Genomic DNA, 17824 nt, shown 5'->3' on the forward strand with positions numbered 1-17824 from the left:
TAATCAAATAAAACTGGAAGTTTCCAGAGACAAAATGTCTACTAATTTGTTACTAACTAATAAACACAGATCACACACACAGCACCCTCTGATTATGACTTGTTTTAACTTATCCAAGGGTAGAAAAATATTTGGACCATCAGCTTTGTCTTATGTTAAGAAAAAATTAAATTTCTGCTTATGGAAAATTAGTTTTTCTGTTTTCACCTCTACTGAACACATTTGTTTGAAAATATTAAATAATAAACTCACATTGTAGAAATAATATCATTAAAGCATACTCTTCATTAAAGATCTTAATTAAAAAGAATCGAAAACACTAGTGATGAGCACAAAAGAGACCAAAGTCACAAGTCACTCAAGAATGGATCACTCAGGAGCTCAACGGAGCAATCAGAGCATCATCCCAGGGGTGGGGCCAGCCAGACCCAATCACCCATCGACACAGCAAGGCCTTGTTCCACATAAACCAAGGACTGATGCTTCAAGAAGAAAAAATCAGAGTAAAAATAAAAAAAGTGAAAACCAATTAAAACTCAAAATTTTAAAAATTAAAAGCTACAATGCAGGTTAACAACCTCAAAATATATGTCATAGCTAATGTCATTCATTTAGTTAATGTCCATGATCAGTTATTAGCATATATCTTTTCCACAATGAATTTTAACTTCATTATAAATTCTTTACCCATCAAAAAGCATTTTAAACTAAGCATTTCACAAAAAAATAATTAACAGAGACATTTCTAACACTTTCCCGGATTTAAGAAGTGCCATTTTGAAAGTTCAAGATGCCCCAATTTGCAGAGGAAGTTTACTAACTAGACCTAGTGTCTACTAATTTGCCTGTGGTTAATGAGCATCAGAAACACACACATACACACACACACACACACACACTCATTTGTTATTCCAGCTTCCTAAATATAGAAAATCTTTTTGGCCATTAAATTATCTTATCATAGAAAAAAAATTAAAACCCTCTGATTAAAGAGAAATTAGGTTTTCTTTTTCCTTCTCTTTTTCAACATACTTATTTGAAAATATTATTGTAATAATCTTGTGATTGTGATTGGAAAAATTAGAATTGATTTTGACCCAGCTCTTTCAAAAAATTGTGTGTGTGTGTGTGTGTGTGTGTGTATTTAATATTAACCAAGCTCTCAGGTAACATACGTATTATGACTGTGTATGCATATCACCATAATACTTAAGAAAAGTAAAGCAAATTGCTGGCCAACGAGTGTACAGATAAGTCAGTAGGGATGCAACAGTGCAGAAAGCTTTCCATTAGTCATTCCAATACAAACCTCTCAAACTTTCTTACACTTGATCATGGACAGTGTGAACTTGGAAAAACCATGCCGTTTATTAGAAGAAAGAAAATGAGACCATGGGCAGATAAAAAACACATAAAAAACATAAAAAATACAGATCTTCTTTAGGAGCTGGAATTATGGGTGACTTCATTTTTCTTCTTCATGTGTTTCTGCGTTTTCCAAATAATATGTAATGGGTCTCCAGCATGATGCTTACATGAGTGGGCACTGGAGCCAAGCCACCAGATTGGGAGCCTGGCTCTGCGGCTCATTGGCTCGTGCAAATCACTTTCCACCTTGAACTCTCAATTTTCTCTCTGCAGAATGGAAGCCATTAGAGTGCCTACTTCACAAAGGTGTGATGATGCTTAGTGAGATAATACTCACAAAGTATGTAGTGCCTTGCACATATAACTGCAATAAATGTTAACTCCTTAAGGGAAGTCCTTATGCAGCCCACGTCGGTACTTGTTCTTACAGAAACAGAAAAAGTGGCAATCCTGAGTGTCGTTGATAAAGCCAATATAACTTTCATCTGCCACATTGCTGGATCGATCACCTGGTGCAAACAAGCACCCTCCAGTTCCTTCTCTGCCACACTCCCCTCTGTTTTTTAATTTATAACACTCATTGCAACCTGAAATTAGTTTATTTGTTTAAATTCTAGAATCAGTCACCATGGTTGATTTTAAACTCTGAACGGTTTAACAAATGGCTTGGTAAACTCCTGAATAGGTAACAACCGGCTCTCATGAGCCAGCATACCCCCAGCTAATCTCCTCTGACAATTTCAACATTTTAAATGGTAGTTTGGGTTTGACAATGAAGGAAAAGAACCCCCTACCCCATATCCTCAAGCCAGCACAAATATGACAATTAATTTGTAAGCAGTATCATCAGTGGGAGCTGTTAGCTGTAACTAAACTTATAACCAAGTGGACCATTTTCTGGGTTGATTTTTATTATAGTGGTGGTAAATGTTAGATTCCTTGGAAACTGATGAAACTGCAAAAATAGGATCCATTGTTATTTTTCCAAATAGCTCCAGCACCCTAAGGAAATGGGCAAGATTGAGCATTTTTGGAATTAAGATCCAAGTATTTTCTCTTTCAATTCATTTTGAAAATCAAAATAATTTTAAAAGGCATACATTAAGATGTCTCTCTCCTACCTCTGAACCTATCCACCCATGCTCTCATTATTGACTATAGGCCCAGTGCACGAAATTCATGCACGGGGGCGGGGGGGAGGGTCCCCCCTCAGCCCAGCTTGCACTCTCTCCAATCCGGGACCCCTCTGGGGATGTCCGACTGCTAGTTTAGGCCTGATCCTGGGGCAGTTGGACATTCCTCTCACAATCTGGGACCATTGGCTCCTAATCGCTCACCTGCCTGCCTGCCTGATCACCCCTAACTGCCTCTGCCTGCTGGCCTGGTCACCCCCAACTGCACCCCCCACTGGCCTGGTCACCCCTAACTTCCTCTCCCACCAGCCTAGTTGCCCCTTACTGCCCCCCTCTGGTGGCCTGGTCGCCCCCAACTGCTCCCCCCTCCCCCCGATGGCTTGGTTGCCCCACACAGCCTGTTGTTCAGTCATTTGGTCGTCCCTCACTAACCCCCCTGCTGGCCTTGTTGCCCCACACAGCCTGATGTTTGGTCGTTACTGTTATTGTGATGGTGTCCTGGACAATTTGCATATTCCTCTATTATTAGTATAGATAATCATTTGTTTGATTTCTTGTGTACATTCTTTTTTTATATATTTTATTGATTTTTTACAGAGAGGAAGGGAGAGGGATAGAGAGTTAGAAACATCGATGAGAGAGAGAAACATCGATCAGCTGCCTCCTGCACACTCCCTACTGGAGATGTGCCCGCAACCAAGATAGATGCCCTTGACCGGAATCAAACCTGGGACCCTTGAGTCCGCAGGCTGACGCTCTATCCACTGAGCCAAACTGGTTAGGGCTTGTGTACATTCTTTATAAAAATAGAAGCAAACACCATAGGTATTTTTATTCCCTGCTCCTGTTTTGCACAAAATATTTTGTTCACATTGTTCCATACTTAGCTTTTTTCACTTAACAAAACTAATGCTAACCATGTCAGTATATAGAGAACAACCTCATTTTTTTTTTTACAACTGCATATGTTTTTATTATATAGCACATTTAAGACGACCCCAAATTCTTTGCTCCTCTTCCATTCAGAGGTAGATTCTAGTTCTTTGCTACTATTGAGAGGTAGATTCTAGTTCCTTCCCCTTGAGTATGTGCTGGCCTCAATGACTTGTTTGACCAGCAGAGAACAGTGCAAAGGAGGCTATGTCAGTAGGTCAGGCATGAAGAGGCTGGCTACTTGCACTTCCTGCCACTTAGGGCACTCCCTGGGGCAAGGAGGACGGATGCTTGGAGAGAGGTCTTCCTCCCCTGAGACCACCATGCTGTGAGGAAGTCCAAGCTAGCTATGTAGAGAGACCTTGGGCAGAGAGATGCCTGACCAGCCCCCAGCCATTTCAGCCATGTTGGCCTTTGCACCAGGAATGGCAATGAAGACAGGGGGGGCTTCAGATGATTCCAGCAAGCCAACGTCTGACCGCAATGAGAATTCCTAAGTGAGAACCACCTTGCTAACCCACAGAACAATGAGAGAGAATAACCCACTGCTGTTCTAACCACTATATTTTGAGGTCACTTGTTACATAGAAATTGATAACCTGAATACATTATGAAGATACACATAGTTTGTTTAATTAGCCCTTTATAGATACACATTCAAGTTGCTTCCAATCTTTTGTTATTTCAACCAATGATTTAATGAATAATCTTGAGTATAAATTGTTTTGCACAGTTGCAGGTATATACATTTCCAGAACTATGTTAGTCAAAAGAAAAATGCAATTGCATTTTGGTGTACTTCCATTCATTTAGTGTCAATTTCCTTGCTTATTTTTCTATGGGCTTATTCTTTTACTTCTCAGTTTCTAGAAAATTAGTTCTTTGTGACATGAGGTACAAATATTTTTTCCCAGTTTTCTTGTCTTTGGATTTTGTTTATGATGACTTTCCATGAAGACTTCTATTTTTAAGACTCCTCTATATTTTCTTCATTACCTCTATCTTTTAACATTTAATTTTTGATCCATTTGGAAATTGTCCTGATGAATGCATCTAACTTTATTTTTTTTTGAAATTGCTATTTAATTGTCTTTAAATCATTTATTTAATTAATCTATATTTTTGATACTGATTTCAAATGCTACTTTTATCACATACTAACTTTTAGTATGCATGAGTCTATGCATATTTCTACTGATTATCTATCTTAATTTTTGTAAGTTGAAAATATATTTTAACATGTGAGATGGCTAGTGTATGCTTGTTATTCTTGTTTTAAAGAAGTCTCCTGAATATTTTTCCTAATTTTCTCATATGAACTTTAGAATCAACTTGTTGAGTTACAAGAATATCCTGGTAGCGCATTAATTGAAATTACACACAAGGAGATTTAACATCATTATGATATTCACTCCTTTTATCCAAAAATATGGTATGCTTTTGCATTTAAGACTGATTTTTTTTTTTGTAATCCTCACCTGAGAATATGTTTTTTATTGATTTTAGAGAGAGAGTGGGAAAGAGAGAAGGAGAAAAAAAACAAACATCGATGTGAGAGAATGTGAGAGAGAAACATCAATTGGCTGCCTCCCACATGTGCCCTGACTAGGGACCAAACCCACAACCTGGGTGTACTGGCCAGGAATTAAACCCATGACCCTTTGGTGCGTGGGATGACACTGCATCCAACTAGCCACACCAGCCAGGGCTGTTTAAGACTGCTTTTTGTCTTTCAGGATCAATTGAAAGCATTTCTTATATAGATCTGGAATAATTACTAAGCTTATTCTTGGTTATTCTAGCTTTTTTTTTAAAATTATAAGTGTGAAAGTGTCTTTTCATTTTTTATATCTTCTAATTATTTGTTTAAATATATGAAAGCTTTTGAAAATTATATATTGATTTAATATTAAGCCACCTTATTGAATTCTTATTTTTTAACCTTTTTCAGATCATTCTCAGGTTATTCAAGTATAGAAATAGGTATTTTGCAAATAATGATAATTTTGCTTCTTTTCAATTTTTGTATGTCCAGTTTCTCTCTTTCTTGTTTATACATTTATATTTTATCCCTGACTTAGTAGGAATGCTATTTGAATTTCTCTTTTAAACATAATGTTGATTTTCAACTAGGTTTATGTTAGGAAAGTAAACATCTATTGTTTTTTCATTAATTTTTTTAAAGATCAAAAATGAAAGTTACATTTTACTAAGCATTTTTAAGCATCTAAAAAGATAAGTACATATTTTTTGTAGTCATTAATATGGTGAATTCATATAGACTTCCTAACATTGAACCACCTTTGCATTGAATAAATCTCACGTTGTTACACTGTATTATTCTTTTATTGAGTTGCTTGAGTCTATTTTATATATTTATATATATTATTATTATTTTATTTTTTAATTTAAATTCTTTATTGTTTAAAGTATTACATAAGTCTCCTTTTTTCCCCATTGACCTCTCCCTGGCCGCCCCCAACCCCCAGCATATCCTCCCACCCCCGCCCCCGTCTGTGTCCATTGGTATTTTATATTTTGTTTTGTATTTTTGCATCAGTATTTTTAAAGTAACTTTGATTTTTTTAATAGCACAATTATTACTAGGTTTTTCTATCAATATTATGCTCTTTTTGAGTCTTTCCTGTTTAATAAATCTTTCTTATATCCATTTCATTTTGCTTGGTCTTCTCATTTTGATCCTCTAAGCTCCTTCCTGTGCTTTTACTATGGTCTATTTCCCTTCCAATTCCTCCTGTCTCTTTGATGTTTTGTATTTTCTCCCAGCTCTACCCTGAATCTCCCAGCTCACACATTGTCTCTTGTCTCACTATCACTGACAATGGCCTCTTTGCTTTGTGCCCAGGCTTCGTTGAGGTAACTGATTCATTAAATATTTTACATTTGTAGTAAAATACTTTTTACTATTTCCACCTGCTATTTGGCAACATCTAATCTACCATTCAATTTTCCTAATCTCTTTCTTTTTTTTTAAAATATATTTTATTGATTTCTTACAGAGAGGAAGGGAGAGAGATAGAGAGTTAGAAACATCGATGAGAGAGAAACATCGATCAGCTGCCTCCTGCACACCCCCTGGGGATGTGCCCGCAACCCAGGTACATGCCCTTGACCGGAATCGAACCTGGGACCTTTCAGTCTGCAGGCCGACGCTCTATCCACTGAGCCAAACCAGTTTCGGCCCTCATCTTTTTCTTGTTTCATTTGTTGAATCTTTCAAATGACTTGGGTTGGTACTTTTTGATGTCTCACCTTTGAGAGAAGTAAGTTTGTCTTGGACCAAATATTTACAGGTCCACATCCCAGACTAGTAGGAATCCTTTTATGGGCCAGGGCTTTGTGCATGAGTTTTAGATCCATTTTCCCCAGCCAGTAAAGATAGGCAGCTATGAGGTTTTTCAAAACCCATCTTTTTTTTTTTCCTGTTGCTTACCGAGGGGGCATTCCTTACAAGTGTGTGATTTTTTTTTAACCCCATAACCTCTACTTTTCACAACTAAATTAGGTTCAAGAGATTCCTACTTCCTTATTTGTATGTTGTCCCTTCTGTAGAAGCATGAGACTTGGATTCTGTTCCTCACCCCATTTCTCCCCTTTAAACATATGTTTTACTGACTTATTCTGATTTCTGCAGTCATGTGCTCATCTCTCCTCTTCCTCCTCCTGTATGCTCCCTTGCTTTCTGTAGCCCTTCCATCTACTTTGTTCTTTTAACTCCCTCCTAGTTTTGCTGAATATGAAAATTTTGTTTTAATTTGTTATTTTCCTTTTGCTTTCCACAACTTCCAATAGGAGAAGGGGAAAGACAGATTTCCCACCTTCCTCTTCAAATAAAGAAAGTACACGGGCACCAATATTTCATATTTTAATGTGAATAGTCGAAAGGATTGAAGTAGCGAATGCTGGAAATATTTTAAAGAAAACTAGTTTGGGGTTCACTCTCCAGAGCATATATTTTGAAGCTTCAAAGTGAATTTAGATATTCAAGGTCTTTTCTTAGCTTGTCCCTTGGGAAAGTTATCTTATCTCTCTCTCTGGACCTCATTTTTCTAAAGAGGGGAAAGGATCTCTAAAGCCTTAAGGCAGAGTGGTAACTCCAAGAAATAAATCACTGGTGGTGGAATTTAGCTCAAAGATACTTGGATGGGAAAGAAGTATGAGACCCTGAAGTGGAAAGAGGAGACCTAACCTGTAGAGAATTACCTTGTATCTGGCCCTGTGCTAGGAAGTTTACATACGTTAATATACCTGAAAGACAGATATTTTCGTGAGCTCCATTTCAGCCATGGAAAATGAGGTCCTAAGGGGTTAGATAACTTACTCAAGATCACAGTCAGGATTGGAGTCCTGGCCTTCCTAGTTTGGGAGCCCAGTGTTCTTTCCCAGAGCAACTCTCCTAGGTGCCCAAATGCAGGGGCGGTGGTAACACTCCGGTTCCCATGGGCCACACTTCCCTGCCTTCCTCACCTCCTTGGCAATTAATTAAAAACCAGGCTTTAAAAAATGTTTATTTTTCAATTACAGTTTACATTCAATATTATTTTGTATTAGTTTCTGGTGCATAGCACAGTGGTTAGCAATCACATGCTTTACAAAGTGACCCTCCTCCCCCCGATATTTCAAGTACCCTCTGGCACCATAGGTAGTTATTACAATGTTGACTATTATTGACTTAGTCTCTAATCATGAAAGCAACCAAAATAATTGTATGCACTCTGCTATTCATCTCCTGATGATCAAATCCAGGCCGTGTAAAGGTAACCATTTTCTGCCTGTTCAGGCTAGTGTTCTGGAAACTACACTCTAAACAACAGGATATTCATTTACTAAAACTTAGATACAATCATTTTAGGCAAATCATCCATTTAAAAAATAGACCAAATGGAAAAAAAAAAGCTCTGGCTGGTGTGGCTTGGTTAGTTGGATATTGTCTCATGCACAAAGGGGTTGCTGGTTCAATTGCTGGTCAAGGCATGTGCCCAAATTTTGGGCTCAATCCCTGGTGGGGGGCATGCAAGAGGCAGCCAATCAATGTTTCTCACATCAATTTCTCTCTCTCTCCCTCTTCCTTCCTCTCTCTCTCAAAATCAGTTTTAAAATTTTAAAAAAATAAGGAACTATCTTTTGACCATTTTCCATTGTTCACCAATGAAATCAGTGCAGATAATCGTTCATGTGTGTTAAAAGAAAAAAGGTAAACAATTCATTTCCTAAAAGTACGTTTGCTTAGAAATTATTTTACTTTCTGAATTTCCTTGGCTTTATGAACAAGTCAGCAGAGCAAACTAGGAGCTCATCTCCTGCAGCCATAAACCCACCACTCTTTTTAAAAGTCTCTACCAGCGATGGCGAACCTTTTGAGCTTGGTGTGTCAGCATTTTGAAAAACCCTAACTTAACTCTGGTGCCGTGTCACATATAGAAATTTTTTGATATTTGCAACCATAGTAAAACAAAGACTTATATTTTTGATACTTTATATATTTAAATGCCATTTAACAAAGAAAAATCAACCAAAAAAATGAGTTCGTGTGTCACCTCTGACACGCGTGTCATAGGTTTGCCATCACGGTGTCTAGTCTTTGGAAGTGTAAACACTTGTGTTGAAAAGCATTCACTGGGAAGATAAACGAGCAGCAAAATGATTAGTGTCCACTTAGTGATTAATTACCCCTGGTTGGCTTGTTAACAATGAAAAACGGACATGATGGGCTTTGAAAGCTGACGCCTTTCTTCACACCTGGGTAAAGGAGGTCTCCTGACTTTGTTCCTCCCTGCCTGGGCCTGCCAACCGCGGGGCCCTGGACAGGCTGAGCCCTTACAGGCCTGTTCAGTCAGCTTCTGTGGAGTCAGTCTCCTTAGAGCTGAGGTTCTAATCACAATTTAGCTTGGAATTCTACTGCAACCTGTAGGCCACAGCGCCAAGCCGAGAAAAAGTACAATTATATCCTAAAGAGATTCTCCAGCCTCCTCCTGAGTTCTACTCCCTTCTAGGTCTGAGTAGGGCAGATGGGGTGCACGGGAGGTGCATGAGCTGGTAACTCCCCTTACCCCCTTGGGTCACACCTGTCTAAATCCCAGTCATTCCAGCTCAGGCCAACCTTCTCCATGGAGCCCACCCTTCTATACCTGGCAACCTTTACTCTCTCTCTCTCTCTCTCTCTCTCTCTCTCTCTCTCTCTCTCTCTCTCTCTCTCTCTCTCTCTCTCTCCTGCTCTTCCACTCTGTTTGAGAACAAAACATTTCCATTTACTAAATAGATAACCTTACCTCATCCAATTATTAGCCACTGCTCCTGGATTCCCTGAGCAGCCATGCAGGTGCTACAAAGGAGATAGATCACAGCTCTGCCAATTAACAGCTGATGCATCTGAGAGTCCTGTCTTCCCTAGAGAAGGGTTAAAATGGAAATGGGTGTGCTCACATTTACTGGAGGGGGAAGCATCCCTAAGACAGTAGGTAACAGATGCATCTTCATCATTGCTAATGAGCTCTTACCAAATATTCAAAATAAAATTAATGAACTTCATCTTATATATAAAGTGAAGTGTATATTGGGGGTGGGGAGGGTGGGGCTGAGTGGTGGTGTAGATTGCTATTCATCATTAAAAACAACATTCTCAAGAATGACTTTGTTCTGCACCACAGGGATGTTCTTACCAGTGACCTTTCTGAAATTGGCCTCTTTCTTACACTGTTCAGATAAACAGTGTTATTTCCTACTCTTATCAGTGTGCCTGCCTACTAGCTGTGAGCCAGGAAACCAGAGTGGAAGCCTGTGAAATATGATTGTCAAAGGCGGGGATTGGACGGTGCTGGAGAGATGGTGGGTGGGGGTGTCAGCAGGGGCTACACAATGAAATCCCTGTGCCCAGACTAATTATATCAGAATCTCTAGGGCTGAGGCCTTGAATCACAACAGTGTGGTGAAGGCCTAGTGGGAGGGGAGCCAAGAGGAGGGGATCAATGGGGAGGGAAGGGGGGAAATCTGTAATACATTCAACAATATTTCCAAAAACCAAAACAACCTTCCAGGTGATTCCCAATGTGCCACCAAAGTGGAGAAGCACTCACTGCTCTGAATACTGGGTGTCACTATACATGGAACTGGCCAACACTGCAGGGTGGTGGGGTGGGGGAGGGGTGGGCAGGAAAGCCAGGGCAACCTCCTGTGGGAGAGTGAAGGTCCTGCCATCTCTCCACCCCTCCCCCAGCCCAGATACAGATTCATCTTCGTGAAAAAAATTCTGATAGGCTTTGACCTACTAGATTTCCTGACTTTTTTTTTTTTTTTTTAATTCTGCCTTTTTCAGAAGTATGTACATTCTTTATTTGGGTCATTAGGATGTAGTTGATAAATAATAGTATTTCTTAGTTCTGTTGAAAATTTCCACAGGACATATTTAGCCTTAGTCCTCAGATCATTTTCATTTTCATTTCAACAGCTAGGTAATGAACCAGTTATTAAAGGTCAAATACTGTACAAGGTTCTGGGGATATGATGGCGCACTGAGGGTCCCAAGACCACTCCCATGCTTGAATGCCTGCTCTAAGGAGTCTGTGGGAGTCGGCACATAGTTATATTAACAGCTAAGATTTACTACAGTGGTGTATGTAGTAAGGATACACAGTCAAATCATAAGAGAAAAAGACATCAGTGGAGTCTGGAGAAATCATGCGCAAGCTTCCTCATGCTCCCTCCTCCTGTGAGGGTCACAGAGTGCACCTCAGCAGCAAAGTGCAGCAACATGCATGCAGTGTTTCTGCCCAGGGCCCATTCGAGACTCCAGCCTAAGGTTTTCACTGCGGCCTGGTCACACTAGCACCCTCTGCCTAGCACGTTCCAAATGTCTAGATCCCAGAAGGAAAGCAGGTGTTCAGCATAAACCACATTGTTTGTATAAGCAGTTTAGACACAGTGGGCCACTCAGATCATATCAGTGTAAAGAGCTGTTGACCAGCCAAGTTCTCAGGCCAAGGGCCAACCTTGCAAGCAGGCAATGACAGCCGTCTCAGCCCTGCTGTGTTAACTCTTCTGCACGAATGGTAAGCTGAAAGGGTCTCTGCCTTTTTGAAGTCCTGCTCTGTGAAACTGGGGAGAGAAACTTTCATCCAATCACTATCCCTGCAGACATAAACATGTCTCTGTGACCGTTTCAGGAAGAGAGGTGCAGGGTGCCAGGACAGCTCACACAGGAAGGTCTGCCCTGTCTGTGAATTTCAGGGGAGTCTCCCTAAGCCTTCCAGATGGTGGACCAGGGAAGATGAGAGGCGAGGGAAGAGCAGGGCATAGGGAATCAGCGAGGGGCTTGAAGAACAGCACAGTCTAACAGCCATAAGCCAGTCAGAGAAAGACAAGTATCACATGATCTTACTCATATGTGGAATCTAATGAACAAATAAACTGATGAACAAAAATAGATCCAGAGACATAGAAGCATGGAACAGAGTGTGGAATCTCAGAGGGAAGGCAGGGGAGGGTCAGTGGGAAGAGATCAACCAGTGAACTTGTATGCATATATGCACAATCCATGCACACACACAGTAGGGTGGTGAATGCCTGGGGTGAGGGGTGGGGGTGGCCTAGAAGTCAATGTGGGAAAAAAGGAGACTTATGTAATACTTTCAACAATAAAGATTTTTTTTTTAAAGGCAAGTGTGAGAAACTGTCACAGCCTAGAGGAGCCTAAGGAGACATGAGGATTAAGTGTAATATATCCTGAATGTGCTGTGGTAACAAAAGTACCATCTTACTAATGTAAGATGTTAATAATAGGGGAAACTGGTTACAGAGTATATGGGAACTCGTGTTCCCAATTTTTCTGTAACACTAAAACTATTGTAACATAAAAAGGCTTATTATAGAAAAAAACAAGTAAATAAAGGCCATGTAGCCAGAGTAGGCAGGGTGCAGCGAGGACCTAAAAAGTAGTGTGGCTCTAACAGAGAGGAGGGCTGGAGCTCCGCGTGGCACGGCACGGAGGTCATGGGGAGGAGGAGGCTTCAGCCAAGAGCAGGAGGAACCACTGACGGTTTCACGGGAAGCTGGTATGTGTGTGCGCGCGTGTGCATGTGTGCGTGGCGATTCCGTTATTGTTATAAAGTTGAACAGTTTGGTCACTACCTGCTAGAAGAAAAAACATCAGCAAAGGCTGCATAGTAACAAATGTGAAACCTATTTCCTGCTCTCTTCCTTCAGTCCTGTGTTTTTTCTCACCTGAGTTTTATAGGAACAGTACTTCTCAGGTATGGTGGTGAAATACCTCAGAGCATTTGCAATGATCTCTAAGGCTCTTAGTAAATCTTCAAAGCAAAATTAATTAACTTCACCATTTATACTCATGTCAAACACACACAATTTAAAGCAAAACACACATTTTTGACCAGGAAAGGGAAGTCAAGGAATCAACAGCAGGGGTCTGGAACCTTTAAGTGTCTGAGGACAGAAGAACAATTACTTGATTACTGGTAGCACTTGGTCAGCATCCGCTTGAATACCAAGCACAGAACAGTAAAACATAGATTCTTCCTCCAAGAAACTTACTAAATGAGAAGACTTTTTTAAATTATAATTTTGAGAAAAACTAACGACATAAATTAACTATTTTTCTGTATTAACATAATAGTAGTATGTGTTTATCATGGGAGAATCCTAACATCAGAGAGAGGCAGGCAAAGGGCTGACATCGTTGATAAATGGAGCCTGTAGAAGATGCAGGACTGTCCCAGCAAGCCCTCCTCAAACTGGGGGAGCCTCAAACATGTGGGAGCATGGTGTCACACCAGGGTTTCCCAGAGTTAAGTCCTCCTGCAGGAGGGAGATAAGGGACAGCTATCATACTAGCAGCTCTGTTGCCTGAGATGTGGTCCTGAGAGGCTGACCAATTTGCTTACGGACACACAACATACTGAGCAGGGAAACTCCAGTGTTGGCAGTTGCTTTGGGCCAAAATATACAGACACCTGCAAGGGCAGTGTTTGGGACTGTGCAAGGTGAAGACAGAACAAACCAAATTTTAACTCCACATCTGTATATAGAACTATGTGTCAGGCTTTTGATTACGCAAATGGCCTGGATTTGAAACAGGTAATTTCTGGGGAGTGCTCCCTCTTGAAAGCCTTAATATATCCTGAATTCCACAACTGATTTCCTAGAATTGGGTTTTCGGAGAGGAGAATTCACTTATCAACTATAGAAGCACGGAATGTTAAAAGTCCCTCCAGATTAAAAATTTCTATGTGTGAAAGGAGGTGTGTAAAAAAACTACAGAGTACTTTCCAGAACCAGGTCCTACCACCTGATGGTGTGAATAATCAGAAACAAAAATATTTCCTGAAGAAGAGGTTTGGGATCCCGTTTGAATGCAGGACAATCACGGCACGGCTTCTACTCCATTCCTCTTGCATGTCAAGTGGATGAGCCAGCTCAAACCCCTGGAGATGTTTGCACAACCCCCACCCCCCACTACCCCCTAATACATGTTCACTATGTGTCAGAACTCCCCACACTAAATTACTTTTTGGTATCTACTTCCAACTTTCCCCCCATATCTTATGCCCTCACTCTAAAAAGTAATACTACACATACTGGATAAAGCTTTTAAAAATGAAGCAATGTTTATAACTCCAGCAGGTAATAAAATGCACATGTTCGGTATTGTTATGAATTACAAGCAGCCATTTAAAAAAATAAGGGTAGAAAATCAGTTCATCAAAGCTTTTAGTATAGAATCTAGCACTTACAATCACCAGGTATGCATGGTCACACATGGTCACCACACATCCACCACATGCTCACCTAAGCCCAAGAAAGCAGAACAGGCCAAGGTGGTCAGGCTTAAGAAATGACCTGAATTTCACAATGAGCTTTCTTCTCCCAGTATTTTGAAGTCTGAAGTACTATACTGTAAAAATCCACACCTTTATGGGACAGGTCTGGGGCAGAGGGGTGATGTGGCTTAAATTTCTAAGATTACAGACAGGCTCACACTCTGGGAGTACCACTGCCTACCTAACCATGCAGTTGATCAAAGAAATAGAGCATTTGTGGTTAGGTCTTTAATGTACATGTTTGGCATCTGGTGATTTTCTAGAAAGTGCAGAAGTAAAAGCTGTAGCCCTTTGGGAGAGTCTTAAATTACACGCGCAGCAGCCGAGCCTTGAGTGAACTTGCTGTCACTTGTTCCTTTTCTGTCTTTGTGCTGCCACCTATAGAGAAAAGGAAAACATGTTGTATCCCGCAGAAGGAGTCCCCTGAAGTCCCAAGCACCATCTGCACCTCCTAGAACAGAAAAGCAATGCTGGCTGGTTTAGTCCTCTGAGAACCTCAGACCTGAAGACCTCAGGTGAGGGAGGGGTTTTGGTGGTGGCCAGCCTTGGCGATTTTCTAGGGCTCCTATAGAGTGGATTGGTAAGAAACATATTTTTCCCCCCAGTGTTTAAAGGAGTGAAATACAAAATAATGTTAAGGTTGCCCCAAAGTTATGGAGCAAATACCATCATTTTAGAAAAAAATAAAGAAAATACATGAAACACACAAAAACGAGATTCTAACAAATAATTCTTAAACCATTTTTCTCTTTTCCTTTTGTTTTCTTTTTAAAAAGTGGATCCTTTTTTTAAACAGTAGGACTTCCAATGTATAAAAAGTATAAATATAGACTTGCTGAAGTAGTAGTCCCTAATATCCTCTGAAGAATGCCACCGAACAAGGATAATCACTATAAGCTGACTTCTCACTAAGTACAAAGTCAAGCATACTTTATTCTGAAGCTAAAAGTTACCAGGAAAAAAATGGATGGAAATCAGATTCCTATGCCATAGTGTAGATAAGATGTGACAGAGGTTAGACCTTTCTGACCACCCACATCCCCAGGGCTCTGTCCACTTCCTGGCCCAGCCTTTCCCCACAGCCCCAGCACTACCCAACATGTCCATCTACCTGCTCTCTAGAACAGAAACTTCCTGAAGGCAAGTAGATTGTCTGCCATGTTGACAGCTGCATTCCTAGTGCCTAAAATTTGGCACATAGCAGGTGTTCTTAAAGCAACTAATGGATTTAAGCCAGTGGTTCTCAACCTTCTGGCCCTTTAAATACAGTTCCTCATGTTGTGACCCAACCATAAAATTATTTTCGTTGCTACTTCATAACTGTAATGTTGCTACTGTTATGAATCGTAATGTAAATATCTGATATGCAGGATGGTCTTAGGCGACCCCTGTGAAAGGGTCGTTCAACTGCCAAAGGGGTCGCGACCCACAGGTTGAGAACCGCTGATCTAAGCTTATTCTTTGTTTTCTTTTGAAAGAACTAATAACATGACTAATTTTCACATATTCTGATTAAAACAAGTGTAAGATAACAATTCTTTTATTGTCTGTGAAGAAGCTGACTCCTCTGTAAATCACATTTGGTGTTTTTCCCTTCTCAAACAGGCTGGATTAATGTGAGGCCATCAAAATACATGTATTAACGAAAGCACAGGAAATGCAAAGAAGCTGACAGATGAATTAAATATTTGACATGCGAATGCACCAGCTAAGTAGAAGCTTTACTGAAATTCTGCTCACCACTGCTGAGGATAAACTGACCTGCAGAATTCATTGTGAATAGAGCAAGAAGATGAAGCAGAAGAAATCTGAGTTTTCTTTCTTAAAATAAAATTCACAATTAAATCAGACTACTGAACAGTAAAAGGCCATGGAGCCACATAATCAATGGCATGGATAAGAATCCTGAGGAGGCAAAAAGGAAAGAGGTCTGGGCCTGAGGGGGATGGGCAGCACAGCACTGCCACCGCCAGTGTGTGCGACCTCACTGTGACCATCTCTGAAACAGAAAACCCCTTTGTGGTCTGCCTTAGAGGCTTGTTGTGAAGATTAATCTAGCTGCTGATGTGGGACAGCGGCAAACACTGTAAAGTACTATTAAACACAGGGTAGGAAACCTTGTTGTAAGCCTAAGGGCTCTGAGGACTGTATAAATCTCTGTATAAAAAGTGTATAGATCTGAAAATGTCTTCCCATTATTCAGACAAGGTCAAAGCCTGTAGACATCTTCCAAGGACACCAAGGAAATAACCCTGCACTCGGCCTTCCTACACAGGGAGCTCTCTGTCTTCCATGGAGAGGTTTGATGCAGCTCACTCCGGAAATCGCCACATTTTTTATTAATCCTGGAGAAAGAGCTGTTTGGGAGAAAATATGTGATACGTGGCTGCTAGTCAAGCAAGATTAACTTTAAGAACAGAGAAAGTCAACCCTCACCTATGGGAAGAGGCTATCTTTCAAATCTGGTGAGGGGTGGCTTTCCAGGATGTAGCCAAAGTTAGAGCCTCTGAGAAGGGGAATTTGGTGCAGAGAGTCTGGGAGCCTGAGGTCCTGAGTTTAAGTTCTGGCTCAGTTCTTTAGTAGCTGTGTGACCTCAGGCAAATAAACTGACTTTACATTTTCAACTGAAATAATTCAATAATAACATAAGTGTCATATGGTTTCTGGAAGTATTAAACACATAAGGTCATGTGGAAAACGCTTAAAAATTGCAAAGCATTTTGTCAGTCTTTATTACTTTCCAATAATTGTGCTCTTTGCATTTCTTTCCACTGCAAAGTAATATAATCTATGGAAAATAAAGAAAAGAAATATATGCCCTGAAAAACACAAGAGCCAGTATGGGCATGTTGATGTATTTCCTTCAGGAGAAACATATGAGATAACTGACCTGGTACACAGTAAACCCTGGTGGATGTTAACTCTAAAAGCATTTTCCTCACAGGTACAAAGGAGATGATGCTCCCCCAAGTAGCGACTCAGGGAAGGACATAAACAACTCAATGGTCAGGTCTCATCTCACACAGATGACTGCTGGCCAGCAATGCTGGTGACTTGTTCAAGGATCAGGGAATTAAGGTGGGCCTGGGACTACTGCCAGGTATAATCCAGCTAATTTAAATTGGCCTTTTTAGACCAGTTACTTCTTCCCTCCCTCCCTTCCTCCCTCTCTTTTAATTTTAGAGAGAGAGGGAGAGAAACTTGATGTGAGAAACATGGATTGGCTGCCTTGCACACATACCCTGATTGGGAATTGAACCCGCAATACAGGTATGTGCCCTGGCCGGAAATTGAACCCAAAACCTTTTGATGTATGGGGTATACAATATAGACAACATTGTGCATTTAGTATGCAAACAGGTACATTTTAGTTTCTCATTCCAAATTGCCTTTGTGCATTGCTAAGGCCCCAAGTAAGAGAAATATGATCCTGGGAATGCTCTGCAGCACACTAAAAATAGACCCCGATCAACAAAACATAATTCCACTTAACATTCACATTAAACCTGATGGAGGAGCATGTCCTTGGGAGTGCAGAAG

General features: G+C 40.4%; 1 protein-coding gene across 1 annotated transcript in view; it reads right to left on the minus strand.

Moving 5' to 3' along the window:
• Positions 1-14046: 14046 nt before the first annotated feature.
• The window catches only part of RNASEH2B (ribonuclease H2 subunit B), a 101064-nt gene continuing 97286 nt past the window's right edge, over positions 14047-17824 (minus strand). Inside the window, exon 10 of the mRNA XM_059684563.1 lies at positions 14047-14662. Within this exon, the coding sequence (XP_059540546.1) occupies positions 14630-14662 (33 nt within the window). The 3' untranslated portion in view covers positions 14047-14629. The remainder of the gene's footprint in view (positions 14663-17824) is intronic.

This window comes from Myotis daubentonii, chromosome 2, assembly GCF_963259705.1.
Source record: "Myotis daubentonii chromosome 2, mMyoDau2.1, whole genome shotgun sequence".
NCBI lineage: Eukaryota > Metazoa > Chordata > Mammalia > Chiroptera > Vespertilionidae > Myotis > Myotis daubentonii.